Below are 20,792 nucleotides of genomic sequence, written 5' to 3' on the forward strand. Positions count from 1 at the left end.
CCAATGCATAACAAGTTGAAAATGGTAAAATTGATGAATATTAGCGGTGAACAAAGAGCCTTTTTATTTTGTAAATTTTGTAATTCAATCACAATTTTTTTTTTTTTTTTGAGAATGTCAAGTTACAAAGACTCGTACATATGTAAGGTATGACATAAATTGTCATATCCTCTTGATTTTTATTTATGGTGTAGGCTTAAACGTTTACCTTAGGTATTTATTGGGTAAAACTTGCAAGTAGCACTTTCTTTATACCTTAACCCGATTCAATTAGCCGTTTGCTCTTAAAAAATTATTGCCTGACAGTATGGAAGAAAGAGAAGATCCAATTCGCTGACAAACTTGAGTCCATTGGCTAGTCAACAATTATTACGAGGTTGACTTCTTGCTCCGTTCAACAATAATTGAAGTCCAAAAATAATTACATAAAAAAAAAACAAAAACACAATGGCTTGGATGTAATTTAAGGAAATGTTAATGGCAGAAGCCTCAATAACTTTCTAAAGCTTCAATTGTTCCACGAGTTTTATTTCTATTTAAATTGAACCAACCACAACCTCCATTGACACACACAGCACAAAGTTGTGGTTTATATTCAACCCCTCATTTTTAAGCTTCATAAACACCCTCTCTACCTCACTCGCACACGCAAGTTCAAAGGCACAAACACAAACACAAGAACATTCTTTGCCTATCCATGGCGGCAAGACTCTCCGCCGCCACAACCTTCAAGCCCTATAGTCTTCTCCAAGCCTCAAGCCCTATCCCTAAGCCAACCCCAACACTTTTCTTCACTCCCTTAAGAGGTCTCCATCACAGCACAATCCTTCGAACCCGAAGAAAAATGACAGGTTTCACCGTTTGTGTCCTTATGGAGGATCCAAAACACAGTATCCAGGACAAAAACGAAGGGGAAGAACCTCCGAATCGAGTGAATCCTCAACTTGTGTCTGAACGAGTGGCAGAAAAAATGGCCAGAAAAAGGTCCGAGAGGTTCACTTATCTTGTTGCAGCTGTCATGTCTAGCTTTGGTGTCACGTCCATGGCGATTTTGGCAGTTTATTATAGATTCTCGTGGCAAATGGAGGTAGTTACCTTGAAGTTAATCTCTTTGTTTGTGTATTGACATTGGTTTGTGTTATTTTTTTGCATCTGAATATTGGGTTGGGTTGGTGTAGGGGGGACAGGTTCCTTGGTCTGAAATGTTTGGCACATTTGCCCTCTCAGTGGGTGCTGCTGTAAGTCCTATCCCTTAATTTACCAATTCAGTTCAGCATTGGGAATTTTTGAATATGAAATTGGGTTTCTTCTTTGTGGATTTTGTGTGTTAAATTCAACTGGGTATGTCTTTTTTTCAGGTGGGTATGGAGTTTTGGGCAAGATGGGCTCACAGGGCTCTCTGGCATGCTTCCTTATGGCACATGCACGAGGTATGCTTCCAATTCTTCAATTTTCCTTCTTTTTCTTATGCCATGTTTCAATCAATTGCTACGAAAATGCAAGAATTTTTTTTTTGAAACTTTGGGATTAATCATGTTTTTTTTTTTTCTTCAAGAAGAGTTCTTTCCTTTTTCGTTGACCTTCCAATTTCTAGACCTAAACTTGAATTGTTGCAGTCACACCATCGACCAAGAGAAGGACCATTCGAGCTTAATGACGTTTTTGCTATAATTAACGCTGTTCCTGCCATAGCTCTTCTCTCATACGGTTTTTTCCACAAGGGACTGGTCCCTGGCCTCTGTTTCGGTGCAGTAAGTGTATCTTTCGTAATCTACTTTTTTAATCCCTTAATTAACGGTTTCATTGGGATCTGTTAATTATAATTAAGAATGGTAACGATTTGACGGTAATACCCTTAAAAGTTATCAATATTGACATCCTCAGCTTCGAGCAGGGTCTCGGGATTACAGTATTTGGGATGGCCTACATGTTTGTCCATGATGGATTGGTTCATAAGAGATTCCCTGTGGGTCCCATTGCCAACGTGCCCTATTTTCGAAGAGTTGCTGCTGCTCACAAAGTAAGTATTAATTTAACATTTAGCAATGCTTAAAAAAGAATCAATATATTTAACATTTTATTATTTTTTTAGCAGCACAAAGGAAAAAGAAAAACGGTGCGTGTTTGTTTCTGTTTATTCTGGAATAGGATCGGATCGGATCTGATCTGATAACCTTGATTTTGTTGTCTGTATTCAGCTACACCATTCGGACAAGTTCAATGGGGTGCCATATGGGCTGTTTTTGGGACCAAAGGTGAGCCATATGCCCATATTCATAATTCTTTTCTTCAGTTTTTTTATTTTATTATTTTATTTTATTTGGGGCTCATTAAATAAGTCTTTACATTTTATCTGAGTTTTTAAATAAAATTTTATTAGCGAATATAAATTTATTTAATTTTTTAAAAAATATAAACAATCTGTTAAAAACATATTTCAAAATTTAACAAAACTACAATATTTTATAGTATAGCCTTTATGTTATTCAAGTTTCATGTACTCATATTTTTGCGTTAATTTTTTAAATTGAAAGTACGCAGGCAAATTTATATTTGTTTTGAACCTTAGGGAGATTAGAAGTTTACTTATATTATTTTTTGTTAGCTCAACATTTTTTATTTATTTATATCACTTTAGATTTGCATATTTCCTATGGGGCTGATAACCCATGTGTGACAAAATATGATGCAGGAAGTTGAAGAAGTGGGAGGGCTAGAAGAGCTCGAGAAAGAGATAAGTAGGAGAACAAGATCACACTCTAGTTCGTGATAATGAGACTAGTGGATAAACTGTTTGGAGTGAGTGTAAAGAAACAATACAACGAATGAATGAAATGATTTGAATATTTTATTGCTTTTATACAGTTATTGATATTATAGCTGGATGTATAACACAAAAATAAGTCAAAACTTACATAAATGAACAGAACTTGGTGCGTACCATCAGAGTTGACTTTTTTTAGTTTTTTTTTTTTAATTTAACTCAATTTTAATTAATTTTATTAGGTGAGGTGACTCCTTCGTTATTTGCACAAATTTTGATTATTTGAACTAGTTATACAACTAATCCAGAGTACGAGGTTCATTAAAAATAAAGATGTTTAAATTCCTTTAACAGATGAAAGTGAGATTCTTTCATTTTCGTTTTCTTCAGTTCTCTTGTTAAATTACCACCATTTGATTTTTACACTTTTCTTTTTGAGAAAGAGAAAATGCGCCATATATCGATCTACGTTGCATCCACTTACACTTCAAGTTCAAGTATCCCATATTTATTGAGACTCGGATACCTTGATTTTTTTTTGACATTCTAATACATTTTGATATTAATAATATTTAAAATTGTATTACATATTAAAAAAAATTCATCAATATATTATCAAACTGATATAATAAAAATTAAAAATAAAAATTAAATAAATCTTATTTGAAAATGTAAGAGATTTTTTTATTTGAAAATGTAATAGTAAATTTTTTTTTTTTGCAAAATTGAAGAGTATCATAAGTTTAATTTTATTTTTTATTAAATTATTAAATATTAAATACAATATAAACTATATAAATAAAAAATATAATTTGATATTAAAATATATCTTAACGTGTGAAAATCTAATTTTTTTAAATTAAAGTATCAAAATATCATATCATATCATGCCACACTCCAAAGCACGGACACGTTACTTTTTAAAAAATTTGCGTGTCGGACATGTGTCCGACACGCGTGGACACGCGGTCAACATTTAGGGACACGTGGTAAATTCTCTGACACGTTTTTTTGACACACAGTCAACTTTCTCCGACACGCGGTCAACTCTGGGACACGCTCGGACACGTTTTTTTTTTTTAAATCTTAATTTTATTTTGTTAACTAAATATAAAAGAAATAATTTATAAATTAATGTTTTTCTCTTATGAAATTTGACATGAAAAATTAACAAAGTACGAAAAATTATTTATATTTATATTTATGTTATGAAATTTAAATATTTGATTGGTTATATGACTTATCATGAACTCTTATATGTATTAAGTATAAATTATATTATATATATTAAAAAATTTATTTAATATCAAAACGTGTCCCAACGTGTCGAAATATGATATTTTTTAGAATTAACGTGTCGACGTGTCGTGTCGTGTTCCGTGTCCGTGCATCATAGATGCCACATGTCAATATCGGTCCAATAGCTTCAGACTTCATATTGTGCTAAGTTTGCAATTATAAAAGTATTTTTTTAGGGGACGTTTGGTACAAGGTATTTTGTAGAATTATCGAGAAACTGAATTTTTTAAAATTTTTAATTTTCAGATATTATCGTAAATTGAATATTTTTATCATATTTCTAAAAATTGAGAATCCCGGATAAAAATAAATTTCTCCTCTACCAAACACTTCCTTATAGACGACGACATTCTTTTTTCGTTTCTTGATTTTATTAAAAAAAGATAGGTTTACCTTCGGCTCAAGGCACAAATATCACCGGAAGTGAGTTTGTGTTTTACGATGAGTATAAAATTTTGATTAAATTTCGTTTTCATAATAGAACAAGGGTAAATTACAATTTTTTTAAGAGATGCTTAAAATTATATTATTTACTTAAAAAAATTAATGTTTATCGTACAATTAGGAAATAATTTTATTCCTGCATACATTTCAACAAATTTCATTTTTCTTCATCCACAAACAAGTGCATACATGAGATAAAGTTATTTGTTATATGCTGAAGAAATATTAACCCCTTTAAAAAATTATACTTCTCCTACTTAAAACCATCAATTATGTAAGGGAATATGTTCGGTTATGTAACAGGAAAATCAAAACATTTCCTGCACAAAAAATAATTGGAAAAGAGAAAGAAATATAAAGAGAGAGAAACAAAACTTAATGAGCCCCATATCAATTGTTGTTTGTGCAGGACATTTTTAGTTTTTTTATGTTACATGACCAAGATATTAATAAGGGTTTGCTTTTTAAGAGCATTGATCATTTTATCAACGTCACTGAATATAGAAATAAATGCGAATATGGACATGGTATCTTTTTGTTGAGCAGCAAAAGATATTAATTTGAATGAATTTGTAAAAAAGCATTTTTTTTTATAGGCAAAGCAAAATAAGTTTATTTTTTAAAAAAGATTATGGTATTTAGGTAATTTGAAAGAGGAGGAAGGGTGGCAGTTTGAGCAGAGTACGATGACAGAAGTGTGACTGCAAAATGTGAGGCTGAGGGACCCTCACAGGATTATTAGGGACATGGACCATATTACCACTCCTTTAATAAAAATTTACCTGATTGCCACTTCTGAAAAAAAATTTGCCAAAATGCCACGCCTGAATCCCGCTGGTCTGACAAGCGGGAATGGACTGGACACGTGTCAGCGTCTGAATGGTCAACCATTCTCGCTGGGCTGCCCAGCTAGAATGACAGAATGCTGACACGTGGCAAAAGTACAGACATCCAGAGAATGCCTGTGCTTTTGCCACGTGTCAGCATTCTGTCATTCTAGCTGGGCAGCCCAGCGAGAATGGTTGACCATTCAGACGCTGACACGTGTCCAGTCCATTCCCGCTTGTCAGACCAGCGGGATTCAAGTGTGGTATTTTGGCAAAAAAATTTTCAGAAGTGGCAATCAGGTAAAATTTTGCCTAAAAAGTGGCAATATGGTCATTGTCCCGGATTATCACAACGAATCACATAAAACGACACAATTATCAGGGCTAGAATTGTCGAAGCCAAAGGCAATTGATGTAGTTACAGATTATAGTTGGTCAATTTGGTTGGATAGTTGAATCATTATGCCATTACATTAATCTTACAATGTACGTAATGCGTGAATGACTAATAGTGAATGTTTAAATTTTAATTGGAAAAATCTTTGATTTCAACTGTTGCTGTACATAGTATAGAAGTCCCACATTGAGTGTGTCTCTTTGTATTCTTCAATTGGTTTGCTATATAATAGCACAAATGTTGTGTAGTTTAATATAACAAGGATTACAATGAATACCTCTCGTCTCTTGGTGATTAACATGGTATCTAGAGCCTAACAAGAGGAATCCTAATCCGCGTTTTTTTTTCCGGTGGACCACTGTCTGTTGAGTAAAATATTTTTTTTTCCCCGCAATAGTCATATCTGTCAGTTTTCGGCTTCCATATATCGTCTACGGACCTGTCTGATCACTGCCGCCATTAGGCACCACTGTCCACCGCCGTTGACCGTCGTCCACCGCCGTCCACCGCCGTTGACCAACGTCTCCGGTGACTTTTCCGGTGAGTTTTCTGGTGAAACCCATATCGATCTGATTGCCACGAGAAGGCGCTCCTTTCTGTCCAGGACCCATCCTCAGATCCTCCTCCACGCGCTCTCACGCGCGACAAACAGCGGCGGCGCGTCCCACTCCGGTTGGCTGTCGGACCACCACGGTTCCCTTCTTCTTCTCCTTGCGCACTTGGATCTGTCCTCACTTTGTTGTTTCGACTTCGTTTCGGCTTCCTACGGTGTTTTTTCCCTTGCTGGTCACTATTCACATGCGGTTCTTTGCTTTTCGTTGTTGATTCCATCGCTGGACTCTGTTTGGTCTACGTTGCTTCACATTCCACCTAAGACTTCTATGGAGCTTGCAGTATCTGCTCCCTCTTCAATTGACCCATCTGCCCTTGTCTCCAAGGGTTTTGCACGTGGAAGCAAACCCTCTACGAGACGCTTTCTCTGCACTCATTGCAAAAAGCCGGGCCATATTATTGATCGTTGTTGGGATCTTCACGGCCGCCCTCCTCGCTCCGCTCATTTTTCTCAGACTACTGTTCCTGCCTCGGACTCTGCCTTGATTGCTGGATCACAGCCACCTCCTGGTACCACTGCCTCTAGTGCACACACGGGTAATTCCTTTGCTGGTGTTTCTCACTCGCCCTCTATTGGTCCATAAATTCTCGATTCTGGTGCATCTGACCATATTTCTGGTAATAAGTCTTTATTTACCTCTCTCTGTACGTCTGGTCCCCTGCCCAGTATCACTATGGCTAATGGGTCACTGGTTCAGTCCCAAGGGATTGGCACTGTTCTCCTCTTTCCTTCTATTCCCATTGAGAATGTGCTTTATGTTCCTCATTCTCCTTTCAACCTTATTTCCATTAGTCGCTTGACTCAATCCCTTGACTGTATTATTTCTTTCACTAAAGAGTCTGTCATTTTGCAGGATCGGAGCTCGAGGAGGACACTTGGCGTCGAATCTAAGTCCAATGGCCTTTATCAGCTTTCAACTTCTGTTCCAGTGTGCTCTGTTGTGGATTCTCCGCTTACTATCCACGTTCAGTTGGGTCATCCAAATCTTGCTAAGCTCCAGAAGATGGTCCCACGTTTCTCAAATTTATCTAGTTTGTCTTGTGAGTCGTGTCAGTTAGGGAAGCACACTCGTAGTTCGTTTCCCGATCATGTCAGTCGTCGGTCTTCGTCTCCTTTTGCTTTAGTTCATTCAGATATTTGGGGTCCTAGTCGTACCGTTTCCACTATGGGGTACAAATATTTTGTCACTTTCATCGATGATTATTCTCGATGTACTTGGTTATTTTTAATGAAAAATCGGTCTGAATTGTTTTCTATTTTTAACAAGTTCTTTAATGAAATCCTTACTCAATTTGGTGTTTCGATTCGCATTTTTCGAAGTGACAATGCTCGTGAATATTTGTCTCATCAGTTTCAAACCTTCTTTGCATCTCACGGCATCCTTCACCAGACATCATGTTCACACACCCCTCAACAGAATGGGGTTGCTGAACGCAAGAACCGTCACCTAATTGAGACTACTCGGACACTTTTGTTACATGGTCATATCCCATTCCAGTATTGGGGCGATGTTGTCCTCACAGCTTGTTATCTCATTAATCGGATGCCTTCTTCCGTACTTCATAATCAGGTACCACATTCTGTGTTCCCATCAACCTTTGTACCCACTCACTCCTCACATCTTTGGTTCTAATTGTTTTGTCCACAATCTCAGTCCTGGTCTTGACAAGTTATCTGCTAAGTCACATAAATGTATTTTCCTGGGTTACCCTCGCTCACAAAAGGGTTATCGTTGTTATTCTCCTAGTCTTCGTCGTTACTTTGTCTCGGCGGATGTTACATTCTTTGAGTCTATTCCATTCTTTGACTCCTCCTCCCATCCCAGTGATTCTGTTGCTACTCAGCTACCTTTACCACCTGTTTCAGTTCACTATATACCTTCACCATCTCCTTTTTTCGATGTCCCCGTCCCTGTTCCCGCCCTTGTTCCCCCCCTCCAGGTCTATCATCGTCGGCAACGTCCCCTGTTCCCCAGGACCCTGCCCCCACCGAGTCTGCCCCTATTGTTACTGAGGCTCCTGTGGACTCACTTTCGTCATCATCTCCTCCGGCAGCTCCGATCCTTCCGTCTGACATTGATGTGCCCATTGCACTCCGGAAAGGTACTCGTGATTCTCGTCCCCCTCCCAGGTATTTAATAAATTTGAGTTATCATCGTATTTCACCATCCCATTTTGCTTGCCTCTCTTCTCTTTCTTCTGTATCTGTTCCTAAGACTACAGGTGAGGCGTTATCACATTCTGGTTGGCGACCGGCCATGATTGATGAGATAAGTGAACTTCAGAGTAGTGGTACCTGAGATCTGGTTCCCCTTCCCTCTGGGAAGTCTGTTGTTGGCTGTCGATGGATATACACGGTTAAAGTTGGTCCGGTGGACCGTCTTAAGGCCCGCTTGGTGGCTAAAGGTTATACTCAAATATTTGGCCTTGACTATGGTGACACATTTTCTCCCGTGGCGAAAATGACTTCTGTTCGCCTCTTTATTACTATGGCAGCCATTCATCACTGGCCTATGTATCAGCTGGACATAAAGAATGCTTTCCTCCATGGTGATCTGCGGGAAGAGGTTAATATGGAGCAACCTCCTGGGTTTGTTACTCAGGGGGAGTCTAACCTAGTTTGTCGTCTCCGAAGATCCTTGTATGGTCTAAAGCAGTTTCCCCGGGCTTGGTTTGGAAGGTTTAGCACTGTTGTGCAGCAGTTTGGCATGACTCGAAGTGAGGCTGATCACTCAGTCTTTTACAGACACTCTGATTCAGGTTCTATTTATTTGGTAGTATATGTTGATGATATCGTCATTACAGGTAATGATACTCATGGCATAACTCAGATAAAACAACATTTGTGCCATCATTTTCAAACAAAGGACCTTGGAAGACTCCGATATTTCTTAGGGATAGAAGTGGCCCAATCCAAAGATGGCATTGTACTATCACAGAGAAAATATGCTATGGATATTCTTGAGGAAACAACATTGTTAAATGCTAAGCCCGTTGATACTCCTATGGATCCAAATGTCAAGCTTTTACCAAATCAGGGGGAGCTATTTTCTGATCCAGAAAGGTATAGAAGATTGGTTGAGAAACTGAACTATCTCACAGTTACTCGACCAGACATTTCCTTTGCAGTCAGTGTAGTAAGTCAGTTCTTGAATTCTCCCTGTGAAGATCACTGGAATGCAGTAATCCGTATCCTCAAGTACATCAAGACTGCTCCTGACAAAGGTCTTCTCTATGAAAACAAAGGTCATACCAGAGTTGTAGGATACTCAGATGCTGTTGGGCAGGTTCTCCTATTGATAGAAGATCCACTTCTGGGTATTGTGTATTCGTTGGAGATAACTTGATTTCCTGGAGAAGTAAGAAGCAAAGTGTAGTTGCTAGGTCAAGTGCTGAAGCAGAATATCGCTACATGGCCACAGCTACCTGTGAACTCATCTGGTTAAAACAGCTACTGAAGGAACTCAAGTTTGGAGACACTGGCCCAACATCTCTCATTTGTGATAATCAAGCTGCTTTGCATATTGCTTCAAATCCAGTGTTTCATGAAAGGACTAAGCACATTGAGATAGATTGTCATTTCCTTAGGGAAAAGGTTCTCTCAGGAGATATAGTCACTCGTTTTGTCAACTCAAATGATCAATTAGCTAGTGTATTTACTAAGTCTTTGAGAGGACCTAGGATAGACCAGATATGTAACAAGCTTGGTGCATACGATCTATATGCTCCAGCTTGAGGGGGAGTGTTGCTGTACATAGTATAGAAGTCCACATTGAGTGTGTCTCTTTGTATTCTTCAATTGGTTTGCTATATAATAGCACCGATGTTGTGTAGTTTAATATAACAAGGATTACAATGAATACCTCTTGTCTCTTGGTGAGAGCTAGCTTTTGGGGTGGTGTATCCCAATGGTTCTTTACATGGTATCAGAGCCTCGCCGCCCCCCACTTTCTCTTGTGGGGTTTCTTAGCACAGGTAGGCTGGGCATGTTGCATTGTCCACTCTTCAAGCCCAATGGGCTCTCGTGTGAGGGGGCGTGTTGAGATATATAGTCTCACATTGGTTATATGTGCAACTAATGTGGAGTTTATAAGGCCTTGGGCACTCCCACCCTTTGAGCTAGCTTTTGAGGTGGTGTATCCCAAGTGTTCTTTACATCAACTAAGAAGGCATGCTTTTAACTAGACAAAAGAATAACTAGTCTAGATGCATGCAATAGTTTATAAGGCCTCGCTTGATCTATTTGATTATATTCTTGATACAGCGTAAGACTAATTTTTTAAAATATTTTATAAATAACAATATGAAATTATTTACAATATAATAATTTTGAATTTTTTTATCAATTTTAAAATAATAATAATAATAATAATCAAATAAGTTTGAAATTTTGAAAATTACTTTTTATTATAAAACTAAACAACACGACAATTTTAACGTATGATCTTCTGTGAATTACTTAAAATATTTTTTTTTCTATTCCACTAATTAATATATATATATATATAAATATTTTTATTCCACTAATTAATATATATATATATATATATATATAGATTTAATTTTAATCAAACGATGATCATTTTGATTGTAAATGTGCTATATTTTAGTGGTGGTAAATGGATCCTCCCTCATATACAGTGGCGAATCCAGAAAATTAATGAAGGGTGGATGGACACTTAATATATAAGTTCAAGTACATATAGATCTGGGTCTGGTCTAGAACGTAACTTGCGAGCAGCTGCCGGCTGGCTAGCTTTGGTTTAGATCTAGATCTGGATGAATTGCGACTCAACTGGACCGACGATGGAGGAAGAAACAAATGTTCTAACTTCCAATAGTGGAAATTGAGGAGGTTTGAGAGGAGATGAAACAATATGTAGATCCAAACGATGTGTATCGAATAGAGTTCTCTGCTGTTAGATTTGGATAATAAAGGTGGAGGAGAGAAAGAAAGAACTCACAGGAAAATAAAATAGAAGGAGGGAAATTAAAGGGGTAAGATATCGTAACAACCAATTAGAGTTACTACCAATGTTACTACCAATCAATTTCACCGTTAGATCGATTATAATGGTTATATTTATTTTTACCTTTGTATGGTTATGATCTCCATATTTAATGTAAAAGCATTAAATATGGAAAATCATAATCATATAAAGGTGAAAATAAATATAAAATATTAAATATGAGGAATCATAACCATACAAAGATGGAAATAAATATAACCGTTTGATCCACATAATCGATCTAACGGTGAAATTGATTGGTAGTAACCCTAATTGGTTGTTACCTAACAAGCTACGATACGTGATTTGGAAAAAAAATTACGTGTCGGACACGCTCCGACACGTGGTCAACATTTGGGGACATGCGGTCAACTCTCTAGCACGTTTCGACACGCAGTCAACTTTCTCCGACACGTGGTCAACGCTCCGACACGTTTTTTTTTAATCTTAATTTTATTTTATTAACTAAATATAAAAAAAATTATAAATTAATTTTTTTCTGTTCTGAAATTTGACATGAAAAATTAACAAAGTACGAAAAATTATTTATATTTATATTTAAGTTATGAAATTTAAATATTTGATTGATTATATGACTTATTATGGATTCTTATATGTATTAAATATAAATTATATTATATATATTAAAATTTTATTTAATATCAAAACGTGTCACAACGTGTCAAAATATGACATTTTTTAGAATTAACGTGTCGGCGTGTCGTGTCGTATCGTATCCCGTATCCCGTGTCAGTGTCGGTGCATCATAGGTTGTTACAATATTCTACCCCTAAATTAAATTGGGAAAATTCGAATTTTAAGAGAAAAATATTTTTATATTTTTGCATCATATTTTAGGGGTGGGCACTTGCCCCCTTGTAATGAACCTAGATCCGCCTCTCCTCATATATTTATATATATATATATATATATATATATATATTTATATATATATATATATATATATATACGAGGAATGTTATACTTACAACATTTTTTTTACAACCTCTTAAAATCATATCTTAACATCGTATATTTTCGTCAATCAACGGTTATCATTTATTGTGAATTAATAATTAATTAATGAGTTTAATTTGCGAAAATCATAACCGTTGATTGACGGAAATCAACAGTGTTAAGATATGGTTGTAAGAGGTTGTAAAAAAAAAGTGGTACGTATAACCTTCCCCTCTCTCTCTCTCTCTCTCTATATATATATATATATATATATATATATATATATATATGACTTTAATATTTTTATAATGAATGTAGATAAGTTATCTATTTACACCCAAAATGACATTGTTTTGAATTGAAAAATTAAAAAATTATAATAAGAAAGATTATTATTATATATATATAGGAAAAAAATTTGTCATTTTAAATGATATAAAATTATGTCATTTTAAGAGAGAGATAGACACAGAATAAATTTTTTTATTTAAATTTTAATTTAAAAAAATCTCTCACTTTCTTTCTCCAATGATTTTCATTTTCTGTGTCTATCTCTTTACTAAAACGACATAATTTATGTTATTTAAAATGACAAGCACCAAGTCATATATATAGATATATATATTCAATTTAATTAATTTTTTTAAATGATTAAAAGCAGGGTTATTGCCAATAAAATCTGAGAGAAGGTTCCAGAGTCAAGAGGTCTATGGAAAGTTCGCGATTCGCTGACGAGAAAACAGGAGGTAAAAGAAAAAGAAAAAAAGGTCGATAGGAAGGTAGAAGAATCCAGAGGGTCTCTGTTCCACGAACATTTTGGTTCTTTTCTGCTATTTAAAATCCCTTATTCTCTCCTCACTCAATCAAGATTAAAACAAGAAAAGCTTTCGTTGCGTTATTCTTCTTCGCGCTCTGCAATACGTTCTCGATTGGTTTCTATGGCGGATGTTCAGATGGGTGAAGCCGAGACCTTCGCATTCCAAGCCGAGATAAACCAACTACTCAGCCTCATCATCAACACCTTCTACAGCAACAAGGAAATTTTCCTTCGCGAACTCGTCAGCAATGCCTCCGATGTGAGTCCTTGTTCTTCGGATTGTGAATTTTGTTAGTTTTGTCACTCTGTTTTTGGGATTTCGGAGTCTGATTTGTATGTTTACACAGGCTTTGGATAAAATTCGATTTGAGAGTCTCACGGACAAGAGCAAGTTGGATGCTCAGCCAGAGCTTTTCATTAGATTGGTGCCTGATAAGGCCAACAAGACACTCTCCATCATTGACAGTGGTATTGGCATGACCAAAGCAGGTAATGTATGTGTTTCATGAAAAATAAAAGGTTTCATTAGTTTGATTTGTTAAATGTGGTTCGTGTTTTAAATGGTGTTGTTGTTATCATTGTGTATATGTTTTAGATTTGGTGAACAATTTGGGTACCATTGCGAGGTCTGGTACCAAGGAATTCATGGAGGCCTTGCAGGCTGGGGCTGATGTCAGCATGATTGGTCAATTTGGCGTTGGTTTCTACTCTTCCTACCTCGTTGCTGAGAAGGTCATTGTGACCACCAAGCACAACGACGATGAACAGTACATCTGGGAATCACAGGCTGGTGGGTCATTCACTGTAACCAGGGATGTCAATGGTGAACAACTCGGAAGGGGAACTAAGATTACCTTGTTCCTAAAGGAGGATCAGGTACTTCATTTTGTTTGGTTTTTGAAACAATTGGTTCTTCTTTTGGGCGTTTATCAGTGAGTGATTAACTAATTGTTTTTTACTTTTGTCTTTTGCATTAGTTGGAATACTTGGAGGAGAGGAGGATTAAGGATCTTGTGAAGAAACACTCTGAATTCATTAGCTATCCTATCTACCTATGGACTGAGAAGACAACTGAGAAAGAGATTAGTGACGATGAAGATGATGAGCCCAAGAAGGAGGAGGAGGAAGGAGACGTTGAGGAAGTTGATGAAGAGAAGGAGAAAGATTCTAAGAAGAAGAAGAAGATTAAGGAGGTTTCTCACGAGTGGCAACTCATCAACAAGCAGAAACCTATCTGGCTGCGAAAGCCAGAGGAGATTACCAAGGAGGAATATGCTTCCTTCTACAAGAGTCTCACCAATGACTGGGAAGACCACTTGGCTGTCAAGCATTTCTCGGTGGAGGGTCAGCTTGAGTTCAAGGCTATTCTCTTTGTCCCTAAAAGGGCACCTTTTGATCTATTTGACACCAGGAAGAAGCCGAACAATATCAAGCTGTACGTGAGGAGGGTGTTCATCATGGACAACTGCGAGGAGCTCATCCCTGAGTACCTTGGATTTGTCAAGGGTGTGGTTGACTCTGATGACTTGCCACTCAACATCTCTCGTGAGATGCTGCAACAGAACAAGATCTTGAAGGTGATCAGGAAGAACCTTGTGAAGAAGTGCATTGAGATGTTCAATGAGATTGCGGAGAACAAGGAAGATTACAACAAATTCTATGATGCTTTCTCGAAGAACTTGAAGCTGGGTATCCATGAGGATAGCCAGAACAGAGCCAAATTGGCTGATTTGCTCAGGTACCACTCTACAAAGAGTGGAGATGAGATGACGAGCCTGAAGGACTATGTTACCAGAATGAAGGAGGGCCAGAAGGATATTTACTACATCACTGGAGAGAGTAAGAAGGCAGTGGAGAACTCTCCATTCTTGGAGAGACTCAAGAAGAAGGGCTATGAGGTGCTCTTCATGGTGGACGCTATTGATGAGTATGCTGTTGGCCAACTGAAAGAGTATGACGGGAAGAAATTGGTATCAGCAACTAAGGAAGGTTTGAAGTTGGATGATGATAGCGAGGAAGAGAAAAGGAAAAAAGAAGAGAAGAAAAAGTCTTTTGAGGACCTCTGCAAGACAATTAAGGACATCTTGGGAGACAAAGTTGAGAAGGTAGTTGTCTCTGACAGAATCGTTGATTCGCCATGCTGTTTGGTGACTGGGGAATATGGGTGGAGTGCCAACATGGAAAGAATCATGAAGGCTCAGGCCTTGAGAGATAGCAGCATGAGTGGCTACATGTCCAGCAAGAAGACCATGGAGATCAACCCAGACAATGGTATTATGGAGGAGCTAAGGAAGAGGGCTGAAGCTGACAAGAGTGATAAATCCGTGAAGGACCTTGTGTTGCTTCTCTTTGAGACTGCACTCTTGACTTCTGGGTTCAGTCTTGATGATCCTAACACATTTGCTGCTAGAATTCATCGGATGTTGAAGCTCGGTCTCAGCATTGATGAGGAAGAGACTGGTGGAGATGAAGATATGCCTCCATTGGAGGAAGATGGCGCCGAGGAGAGCAAGATGGAGGAGGTTGACTAAGTGCGAAAATGTCTGAGAAATATGTTTATGGTGTCTGGTAGTCTGTTTACTGGTGGTGGATGAGTCCATGAGTCTATCGTAGTTTATTTTTCTATTTTCTTGTTTTTGGTCCTTGGTTTTGTAGTTTTATGATGTCAGAATTTGTGTAGTTGCGCGTCTGACAAATCTGTGTTTCTGGCATAAACATCAAGGAAGCGAATTCTGTGTAGTCTCCCAAATTCCCTTTCTTTTCAATCTGCTTTGAGGACCCGAAATAAGTTTTTGTTAATTTCCATATCCTTCAAAAAGGATCAAACGAGATTAATTCGTAGCTCATACTCTCTCTCTCTCTCTCTCTCTCTCTCTCTCTCTCTCTTCGTAGCAATGGCACAAATCGTGAAGGTCATGCAGTCAAGGAGCAGAGATTCTTGCGTAAGTATCGCGGTCAGGAATTGTGCATGAATCACTATCACATTTAAGGAATGGCTATCCTAAAGTTGTATGAATTTTAATGACGTAAACATATAAATTATCTTATAAAATAACGAATGGTAGAGAATAAATATATAAAATCATAAATGTAATAAAATATTAATTGAACATAAAAAATAGTAAGATCGATATTGAAGTCTAACTTATAAAATTTACAAGTTTGGAATATGTGAAATAATGATAAATCATGAATTAAATGTTTATAGGTTTATCGAAATAAATAAGAAATCAATAAATCATTAACAAGTCAATAAAATAAATATTAATAGCTTATTTATAATGACTCATCAAAATACACTTATATTATAGGAGATTGGAGTTCATATTTTTTTCTTTATATTATTTCATATGAGTTTTATATATTTTTATATGTATATAAGAGATAATTTTATCTCATATATCATGAGATAAAATATGTGTGGATTGATTAATTTTAATTAATAAAATATTAATTAAATATTCAAAACAAATTTATTAACAAAAAGTTAATTAAATCAAATAACATGCCATAATCTGCAGAAAAAACTAGATTAACTAATGGAGTAACAAACTATAATCACGCACAGCAATTTTACAATTTTTTTTTTCAATTACTCTTTTTGTACTTTGCATACTCCTTTCCCGCTTTTTTTCAGGTATATATATATTTTTCTCTCTCTTTTTTTTTTTTGGCCTACTTACTTAATCCTATCCTAATTTTAAATTGTTTTTCATTTCTGTTTTTAATTTTTTTAATTTTTTTAATTTTTTCTTTTTTTTGCATTTCTATCTTTTTTTAATAATAATTTTATTATGTGCCTACTTCCTTAAGATCCAAAAAAATTGTTTAGCTCAACATACCTAGGTGATGCGTGCTTAATGGCGAGGTCTCGGTGGTACGAAGTTGGTTGTGACGACAGTGGCGAGGAGGGAGCAGAGGTTTTGGGTAATTCGGTGAACGGGTGAAGTGGGTTTTGGTTTGTCCTTGTTTCGTGGGGAAATTGAGGTTCCTCTTTCGGCTTTGTTTGCAAGTTGATTTTAGAGGGGGAAGAAAAAGAAAGTGAGAGTTTTAAAAAGTTATTCTCTTATTTGTGAGTTAAAATAAATGAGGGTAAGAAATTGGAGATTTTTACTAAATCCTCTAAAATCCTTCTTCTTCTTAAAATTAAAGTTCTCCCAATTTGAAAGGTTTGAAGGGGAAAATATTAAAAATTACTTATCTACCCTTAGCATTAAAATGTTAAAACTACATAATTGTGAATCATTTTTAAATGTGATATTATTAGAAAAGTCTCAAATACCGACAAAATTTAATGACGGAAAATATTTCGTCAAAAATAGTGATGAAATTTTTGATAAAAATCATATACGTAAAAAATTTTTCGTTAAAACTAAAGGCGAAATTAGAGACGGAACCAGATTTTGCCATAATCACTAACATAAATTTTGTACGAAAAAAAATTCAGTCAAAAATTATTGATAGAATCTAAATTCCGTCGAAACTTTTAACGAAAATATTTTCGTTCAAAATTTTGACGAAACACATTTTCATCGAAAAGTTTCGACGTAAAATAATTACGTCAAATTTTTTTAATAAAAAAAATTCCATCAAAAAAATTTGATGAAAAATATTTCCATCAACATTTGTGCCTAAAAACATTTTTGTAAAAAAATTTGACGGAAATTTTTTTTTGTCAAAATCTTTATGGAATCTAAATTTTGCCAAAATATTTTACAAAAAAATATATTCATCGAAATTTTCAACGAAACGCATTTCTATCAAAAATTGTTGACAAAAAAAAATTCATCAAAATTCTTAACAGAACTTAAATTCCGCCAAATGTTTTCGACGAAAACATTTTCGTTAAACTTTTTGGAAAAAAAAATCTCTGTCAAAATTTTTAACGAAACACATTTTCATCAAAAAAATTTGACAGAAAATATTTTCGTCAAATTTTATGATAAAAAATATTTCCATCAAATTTTTCAACGAAACGCATTTCTGTCCAAAAATTTCGACAGAAAATATTTCCGTAAAATTTTTTGACTAAAAATATTTCGACAAAAAATTTTGACAGAAAAAGTATTCTGTCAAAATTCTTTACATAGTCTAAGTTTCGTCGAAAGTTTCGAATGAAACATTTCCCTCAAAAATTTTGACAAAATAATTTCTGGCGAAATTTTCGTGAGAACACATTTCCATCGAAATTTTGAACGAAAAATGTTTCATAAAAATTTTTGACGAAATTCTTTTTTCGTTTAAAACATTTGATGGAGGAAATTGTTTTCGTCAAAACTTTTGATGGAAACTAAATTTCGTCAAAAATTTCTATAGAAAATTGATTTTGTAAAAATTTTCATCGGTTGAAAAATTCCGTCGCTTTTCGACGAAAAGTATTCCGACGAAAAAAATAATTTTGTGACAAAATTTTCATCGTCTGCAACAATAGAAATTTCATCGAAAATATGATCTTTTTTGGTGTTGTGAAAAGTACATTAATAATTTTGTTAGAAATTTTAAATTTAATGTAATTTATAAAATATCATAATTAAATTAATTTAAGAAAAAGGTTAAAATGATAAAATTATCTCATTAATCCTCAATTTTTCTTCTTTACTATTTTTTTAACTCTCAAACAAGGGAAGGGAATACCCTTCAATCCCTCCCCCTTGGATCTCCTTCCTTTCATTCCCTTCCAAACTCCCAAACAAAGCCTTCAGGGATGCTGCGGAATGCCTATAGGATTTTAACCAATATAAAAAGTTAAGGAAAAATGTTTGTCTTTTTAAGGGTTGGTACGAGTATTTTAGTTAGAATGATGAGATAGTAGGGTGAGAAATATTTATTTATCATGTTTGACACGAGGAATGTGAATAAAATGTCAGTAATTTGCCAACAAAGGTAGACACAGTTGGCTAAGGGTTTGGTACATACCTCTCAAGGGCGTGGGTTCAAACCCGGCTGTCCGATGTGAGGACTTTGTTGGTGGGTGATATGTAATCCCTCTCAAAAATCCTCAAACAGGTTGGGGGTCTTCCCTGACCCTAGTGGAATACCGGTGTCTAACTCCACTTAAACTTTTAGTTATAAAAAAAAATGTCAGCAATTCTTTTTTTCTGACATTTTCCTTTTGAATTACACAAAGCTAAAAAATTATCTCACCCAAGCCATGGTATTTTTTCCCCCATTCTCTTGAATTCTGAATATATTTTTTTGAGGCAAAAATACCCTGTTGAACTATGTGACAAAATGTGTTAAAAGATGGGTATTTTGATAATTTTGTTTCAAATTTCCATCAATATTTAACATCAACTAAACACAGTATTAGTAAAATTAATTCAACTTTTTCTGTAAAATTTTGGCCAATCAAATACTTTTTCGTCACTTACTCGAGATAAAAAAATTCCTACAAAATCCCCAAAAATCTTTTTTTCCATTAAAAAAGTATCTCCCATACCAAACGTCCCCTTAAAGGATATAACTTTGTGTTTCTTTAGATTTTTATCAATCAACGGTCAAAATTTATTGGGACAAACTTATTAATTAATTAGTACTTCGTAATAAAATCCAATAAATCTTAACCATTGATTGATGTAAATTAACAATTAGAATCTAAAATGATATAAAGTGATGTCTTTTAAAAGAATAAATATTTTTTTCAAAAAGATAAAGGAAAAAGTGTGTGTTATTTTAAAGGATGTAAAGTTGTGTCATTTTAAGATAGAGATATATATAAAAGAGGAGAGAGAATTGATAAAAAAAATAAAGGTGTGAAGCCCACCTCTTTGTGATAGACTTACAAGCTATGGAGCACCGATACTGACACGGGACACGTAACACGACACGACACGATATTTCGACACGTAATTCTAAAAAATGTTAGATTTCGACACATTAGGACACATTTTGATATTAAATAATATTTTTAATTTTTGTAGTGTATATTATATTTAATATTTATTAATTTAATAAAAAAATAAAGTTAAACTTGTAATACCTATCAATTTTGCAAAGAAACACAAGATATCTCAAATATTTATATTAAACTCAATAAAATAGTAATCATAATCCTACGAATTTAATAGTTGAAACTAAAAAAGCAACGCAACACAACCTTTAAACTATTTTTTGAGTTTCTGCAACGCGTGTCGAAGAGTGTCGAAGTGTCAAAAAGTGTCGAACACGATACGTCAGAATTTTTGAAGTGTGGGTGATTCATAGCTTACAAGAATAAAATTCAATGAAGACGAGTGTGGCTATAAAAGAGAAAACATCTTTATAAGCCTAAGAAGGTTTACCGGGGCGGTTCAGAAAGATAAACTAAAAAGAACGTCCACCCCAATTGGTTTTCTTATTCATCGCATCCAAAAAGAGAGATGCGGACAAAACTTCGTATAGACAATTTGGGTCGAATTTTGTCTTTGACTATATGTTTGTTGTGCAAGTTTTAGACAATTTTGTCGTCTCTGTGAGATTCTAACTACTCTAATTTGACAGCAAAGTCATTCCACCTTGTATAGCTACTCCATAATTTTGGAGTGTTGATGAGTGACCGGTACTCAAGATGAGCAACAGTGCAACACCAACATCCGGACACGGTAAGATATTTTGAAATGTTAATTTTAAAATATATTAAATTTATTTTTCGTTTATGTATCATATATTATATTTAATATTTAATAAA

General features: G+C 35.2%; 2 protein-coding genes across 3 annotated transcripts; both read left to right on the forward strand.

The window, feature by feature from the left end:
* The first annotated feature begins 581 nt into the window (after nt 1-581).
* Nucleotides 582-2,936, forward strand: LOC133288300 (beta-carotene hydroxylase 2, chloroplastic-like). Its single transcript, XM_061486028.1, has 7 exons — nt 582-1,087; nt 1,179-1,238; nt 1,359-1,430; nt 1,617-1,751; nt 1,895-2,020; nt 2,199-2,255; nt 2,693-2,936. The coding sequence occupies exons 1-7, from the start codon at nt 698-700 to the stop codon at nt 2,768-2,770; spliced, it is 918 nt and encodes a 305-aa protein (XP_061342012.1). The 5' UTR covers nt 582-697; the 3' UTR covers nt 2,771-2,936.
* Nucleotides 2,937-13,127: 10,191 nt separating this feature from the next.
* LOC133288299 (heat shock protein 83) lies at nt 13,128-15,891 on the forward strand. Of its 2 annotated transcripts, none has more exons than XM_061486026.1 (4): nt 13,128-13,420; nt 13,452-13,615; nt 13,722-14,002; nt 14,104-15,891. In XM_061486026.1, exons 1-4 carry the CDS (start codon nt 13,248-13,250, stop codon nt 15,655-15,657), a joined length of 2,172 nt encoding a protein of 723 aa, XP_061342010.1. In that variant the 5' UTR covers nt 13,128-13,247; the 3' UTR covers nt 15,658-15,891. The 2 variants fall into 2 exon arrangements, with proteins under 2 accessions (XP_061342010.1, XP_061342011.1); XM_061486027.1 differs by having other exon boundaries at nt 13,130-13,385; nt 13,474-13,615.
* Nucleotides 15,892-20,792: the final 4,901 nt, after the last annotated feature.

This window comes from Gastrolobium bilobum, unplaced genomic scaffold, assembly GCF_033153095.1.
Source record: "Gastrolobium bilobum isolate Gb01-03AN ecotype WA unplaced genomic scaffold, APGP_CSIRO_Gbil_v1 utg2831, whole genome shotgun sequence".
Lineage (NCBI taxonomy): Eukaryota > Viridiplantae > Streptophyta > Magnoliopsida > Fabales > Fabaceae > Gastrolobium > Gastrolobium bilobum.

What these genes read in the sequence shown, in the direction of transcription:
- LOC133288300 (XM_061486028.1), top strand. Translation starts at nt 698, where the DNA reads ATGGCGGCAAGACTCTCCGCCGCCACAACCTTCAAGCCCTATAGTCTT. An exon ending in CTGGCCTCTGTTTCGGTGCA is followed by an intron (nt 1,752 to 1,894) that starts GTAAGTGTATCT and finishes AGCTTCGAGCAG; the next exon opens with GGTCTCGGGATTACAGTATT. An exon ending in GGCTGTTTTTGGGACCAAAG is followed by an intron (nt 2,256 to 2,692) that starts GTGAGCCATATG and finishes AATATGATGCAG; the next exon opens with GAAGTTGAAGAAGTGGGAGG.
- LOC133288299 (XM_061486026.1), top strand. Translation starts at nt 13,248, where the DNA reads ATGGCGGATGTTCAGATGGGTGAAGCCGAGACCTTCGCATTCCAAGCC. An exon ending in TCGGATTGTGAATTTTGTTA is followed by an intron (nt 13,421 to 13,451) that starts GTTTTGTCACTC and finishes GGGATTTCGGAG; the next exon opens with TCTGATTTGTATGTTTACAC. An exon ending in TATTGGCATGACCAAAGCAG is followed by an intron (nt 13,616 to 13,721) that starts GTAATGTATGTG and finishes TATATGTTTTAG; the next exon opens with ATTTGGTGAACAATTTGGGT.